The sequence below is a fragment of the Sceloporus undulatus genome, chromosome 3, assembly GCF_019175285.1.
Source record: "Sceloporus undulatus isolate JIND9_A2432 ecotype Alabama chromosome 3, SceUnd_v1.1, whole genome shotgun sequence".
Taxonomy (NCBI): Eukaryota; Metazoa; Chordata; class Lepidosauria; order Squamata; family Phrynosomatidae; genus Sceloporus; species Sceloporus undulatus.
Window position 1 is genome coordinate 240,608,910 of NC_056524.1, and position 5,303 is coordinate 240,614,212.

Here is a 5,303-nt window from a genome sequence, read left to right on the forward strand (position 1 = left end):
TACGCTTTATTTATATAGCGCTCTAGATTTACATACCGCTGTACAGTACATACAACAAATAAAATTGATAAAAATGAACCTGCCATTGGTGTACATTCTACACAATATATATAAAACAACAGATAAAAATACAAGATAGAATTAAAATATGTAGGCAACAATTAAAAAAACATCAAATATCAGATAACAATTGGGTAAACAATCACATGATGCCTGGGAACGCTTCCCTGAACAATATAGTCTTCAACTCAGTTTTGCAACTGGTTAAAGAAGCAATGACCCTTGCTTGTGGGAGAAGAAGATTCCAGGAGTGAGGGGCAGCAAGTGAGAAGAGACAAATCCAGGATAGGGCAGTAGAGATCCTAGGCTGGGACAGCAGATCTTGATTACCAGAATGGAGGATATGAGTGGGAATGTGAGGAGAAAGAAGTTCAGATACAGTAGATAAGGAGGGCCCAGCCCATGGAGGGCTTTAAAAGTCAACAGCAGAAACTTATACTGAATACGGAAGGGGAAAGGGAGCCAGTGAAGGAATAATAATAGAGCAGAAACATGGTCAAAGTGATGAGCGGATGTAATAATGTGTGCAGCTGAATGCTGGACAGAAATTAAAGGACAGAGGTGAGAGAGAGGAAGCCCTGCCAGAAGGAGGTCTTCTCAAACCATTCTTAATTCAGTGGGGAACACCTTAGAATAAACATGCTCTGGAACAAGGTGTTTGAAATTTTAATTCTGAATATATCAGTTGCTTTTTATTTAGGATTTTGCTATGTCGTGTTGATTTAAAATGCCCCGACCCTCAATATTTACGATTATGGGTTTGGTGGTAGTATTAAAACCCCACTACGACAGCTACACAGAGTTGGGGACTGTGCAGCCCACCAGATGTTGTTGAATCGGAACTCCCAGCATTCTTAATCACTGGCCATACTGTCTAGGGTTTAAATTTTTAGGTTTAGGTTCTTTCTTTTGCATACTGTATACGTAAAAGAATTCAGCTGCAACTCAAACACAACAGAGTTCTTAAGCTGTACTCCAACACACACATACCTAAGAATAGGTGCTACTTAATTCAGTGGGTATTCAGAGGAAGAAACTCTGCTAGAATATGGCCACATAGCCCGAGAAACCCACAAAAAACTATCAGTGGGTATTATTACTGAGAACACATGCATAGGATTTTGCTGCCAATTATTTAGATTTTTCTGCTCACATCCTCTCACCTACACAAAACATACTTGTTCCCTCTTATTAAAATATGGGTATACTTGAAAATAGGTATACTTGAATGTTAATTGAGTTTAAATTTCAAGGGGAAATAAGAAGTTAGATGAGGAAAAAGAAGTACATTCAGTTGAATCAAACAGAACCCAGGGGCACTTTAATATAATCAATTTATATCAGTTTAAACCTAGAAGCTTAAAATGAAAGACAGCGACAAAGATTCAATTAAAGCCAAGCTCCTCATTTTATAAAAAGCTGCAGCATGCATGAAAGAGTTTCCTGAAGGATTTCATTTTAGCAGTGACTATTGTCTAATTCCAACTTTCACATGCACTGAAAATCACGATTATGAAGCGATTTGGCTAATGGCCATCTTACCTTTATCATCACCTTTACATCTTTCACTGTGTCTTCTGATGAGATATCAAATGATTCACAAAGTCCTTCAAAGGCAACAAAAATCCTCATTTTGAAAAAAATATTGTTAGCATATCCCCAAATGCTTTCCCCCTTTACCAAGCAATATGCAAATCTTATCTGAACTGGACCCCAAAAGAAAACTAGCTTTGAGGAGACTGTAAATATCCAGTTTAACTAGACACATTTTGCTTCCAAAACAAGAGGTAGCCTGAAAAATACTGGCTCAAGCAGTCAGAAGAGAAGTCTGAGGAACAATGAATAGGGTTTGTTTCCTAGGCTGAGCTGAATAGGAAAAATGTTCTTTTCTCTAGCTCACAAACTTAATTAAACCAGCAAACTGGGTATTGATCAAGGCAAGTGCGAACACGTTTTTCTGCGTGTACATGCATGTTCGAAGCTAATCACGCCAGTTATATTTGCTCAAAAGGCACTTATCAAACCGCTGAGAGCCATGACACAAATGAGTTTGTTTATTTTATTCCTTATTTAATCTTTAAACTTTCTGTAAATAAATCTAACCACAGCATTCATGTTTCCATAACAACATTATAAGGATGATAATTTAGCCAGTGCTGCCAGCCTAGGTTAGAAAACAACTTGTTTTTGACACAAAGGAGAAAATTAAGAGGAGAGGCATATTCATACTATGGGACTTTAGCATTATAATTCCACTTCAACTGCCATGGTTCTGTTCTATGGAATCCTGAGATTTGCAGTTGAGACGGGTATTTAAAATGCTTAGCCAGAGTAGTCCAGTGCCTCACCAAATAACAGGATTTCACAGGATGGAACCACAGCAGTTAAAAGTGGAATAATAAAGTTATAATTCTGTAATATGAATGGGTCCAAGGGGGAAAGGGAGGAGGGAAAGAACAAAAGGAGATAGGACAATCTAGAGTTTTTTGGATAGCAGCTGCTAGAATTCCCCAGCCACTACAAACAGTGATCATACTGACTGGGGGATTCTGGGAACTGTTGTCCAATCAAATTAACTTTTCCAGACCCTGAGTCAACAGTAATTATTCCTGCCCTGTTTCACATACATTTTAAGCTTGGTAGGTGTGTTTCCTTTATGTCTTAGGCCTACAGTGTATAATGGTTAAGGGTCTCATGCATTGTGCTTGTCTGGATATCTAGTTGCTGTTGTTGTGTGCCTTCAAATCGTTTCTGATTTATGGCTACTCTAAGGCGAACCTATCATGGGGCTTTCTTGGCAAGATTTGTTTAGATGAGGTTTGCCATTACCTTCCCCTGAGGTTGAGAGACTGTGACTTGCCCAAGATCACCCAGTGGGTTTACATGGCTGAGCTGGGAGTCCTGCACTAAAACCTCTAAACCATGCTGGCTCTCTAGGCAGGGATAAAAATCTCAGTGCCTCTTTCCACAGAAAACTATCTTTCACACACATATACACAGAGACTTCCGCCCCACTTTCTCCCCCTGCATGTGTCTTTCTGAACAAAACTTGTTTAACAGCTAGGGAGTTGCGGAACAAGCATCTCCATGTGTCTCAAGCTCAGAGAAACTCCCAGGGTTGTAAAGCTGGATTTATGGTTCAGATCTGACAGCTGTTGGACTATTTATGTAAGTCCTGATGGTGTAAAACCTGAGCAGAAAAGTGGTATTACCAGCTGCTGGCAGGACCAGATTATCAATGCTTTAACAGATACAATTGCTCCTGACCTGCAGAATGGCTTGCATGAATTTAAAGCACTTCTCAAAGAAAGCAGAGATGTTTGTTTCACAAGCATCCCATTGTATGTCATGTACTATTCCTGCGGTTCTCCCAGCTCTCAAGAGGAGAAAAATGCTTCTCACGGTATTCAGGGAATAATGAATAGTGAATAGTAAAAGGGGATTTCTATGCTTTTACAATTATCATGTACAGTAAGTGATGTATCTAATGCTATTATTAGAATGACCATCTCTCAGGAGGTATAGCTGAACAACATAGTTATATCTGTTTTAAACCACATTATCATTTGTTGTTGTTGCTGTTGCGTGCCTTCAAGTCATTTCCGCCACATGACTTCTCTAAAACAACTCTATCATAGCCTTTTCTTTGCAAGTTTCTTCACAGGGGGCTTGCCATTGCTAAGAGCATATGACTGGTCCAAGGTCACCCAGTGGGTTCCCATGGCCATGCTGGGATTCGAACCCTGGTCCCCCAGTGCCCTTGTCCAGGGTTCAAACCACTACACCATGCTGGCTCTGTTTTCTCTTTAGGAATCCTGGAGTTTGTCTTTCAGCGTAGATGAGTCGGGTTTGCTGGCAGATTATTATAAGAGCCTCTCCAAACTACAAATCCTAAAGTTCCTTAGTATGGAGTGGTTTAGGTGCTGTGACACTGGTATAACTATGTAGTATAGATACGACGAGGAGTAGGCAACTTGTGGCCCTCCACTGCTGCTTGATTTGCAGCTCCCATCAATTCTCTAGTCTCTACTGGCTGTGTCAGCTCAGGATGATGGGTGTTCAATACCTGGAGGGTCACAGGTTGGCCATACCTGATACCATGATTGGTGAATTTCTCACAGAAGTGGGATTTAATAAAGAAATAAGTGCATGCTGTTAACTTTGGGACAGAGATGGAAATTTATTGAGTCAGCTCAAAATAACAGGGGGGTACAATTAACTGGGAGAGAGGGTGGCATAGTGGTTTGAGTGCTGGACTGTGACTCTGGAGACTAGGGTTCGATTCCCATCTTGGCCATATAATCCACAGGGCAACCTTGGGCAAGTCACTCTCTCTCAGCCTCAGGGGAAGGCAATGGCAAACCCCCTCTGAACAAATCTTGCAAAGGAAACCCCATGATAGCTTCGCCTTAGGGTCTCCATGTTCCAAAACACACTGCAGAAATAATCCAATTTGAGACGGCTTTAACTGTTCTGCTTCAGTGCTAAGGAATTCTGGGAACTGTAGTTTGGTAAGACATTGAGATCCTTTTCCCTCAGAGAATTCTGGTGCTACAATAAGCTACAATTCCCAGGATTCCCTAGCACTGAGCCAGGGCAGTTAAAGCAGCCTCAAACTGGATTGTTTCTGCAGTGTGTTTTGGACCTAAGTGGCGTGAAATTCAGGGGATGTTGTGTGTCATTTTGTGAGAAACTCAGGGACTTCTGTGAGACTTGTCTCTGCCAGAGAGCTCTGGAGGTGCCACAACAAACTACATCCCCCAGAATCCCTAGAGCGCGGAGCCATGACAGTTAAAGCGGTTGGGCTCCGCCCCAAACCCCCCCCCGCCTTGGCCCCGCCCCCTTGAGCAGCGGTTATCACGTGCCAGCAGCCGTGCGCAGACGGCCTCCCTCCTCCCAATCCTATTTGCTACTTGAGAGTGACAGCGGGAAGAGACCAATCCCCGCGGGGCGCTTGGTTCTCTCCGCCTATGCGCGGAGGAGGGCGGGACTTCCGGCGCTGCGGGACCAGCTGGCTGACGGGCCGAGAGAGGGGTTTGTTATGGATTCTGCCTGAGGCGCTGGTGGGCCGTTCCTGGCTGTCAGGTGAATCTTCCTCTCTCCCTGTTTCTGAGGCTGTATCCACACTGGAGAATTAACCCGGTTTGGCCCCGCTTTAACTCTCTGTCTGGCTCTTTGCTATGGAATTCTGGGAGTTGGAGTTTGTTGTGGGGCCCAGAGCGGAGCTCCGCTCTGGGCCCCAC

The 5,303-nt window shown here is 42.9% G+C and overlaps 2 protein-coding genes across 2 annotated transcripts in view; one reads left to right on the top strand and one right to left on the bottom strand.

Moving 5' to 3' along the window:
* Positions 1–1,925, bottom strand: part of ANKUB1 (ankyrin repeat and ubiquitin domain containing 1) — a 104,883-nt gene extending 102,958 nt beyond the window's left edge. Inside the window, 1 exon segment of the mRNA XM_042460104.1 lies at positions 1,603–1,925. Coding sequence (XP_042316038.1) covers positions 1,603–1,692 — 90 coding nt within the window. The 5' untranslated portion in view covers positions 1,693–1,925.
* A 3,107-nt stretch (positions 1,926–5,032) lies between these two features.
* RNF13 (ring finger protein 13) overlaps positions 5,033–5,303 on the top strand; it is a 116,758-nt gene continuing 116,487 nt past the window's right edge. Inside the window, exon 1 of the mRNA XM_042460112.1 lies at positions 5,033–5,145. The gene's annotated coding sequence lies outside the window, so the exon portion shown is untranslated. The remainder of the gene's footprint in view (positions 5,146–5,303) is intronic.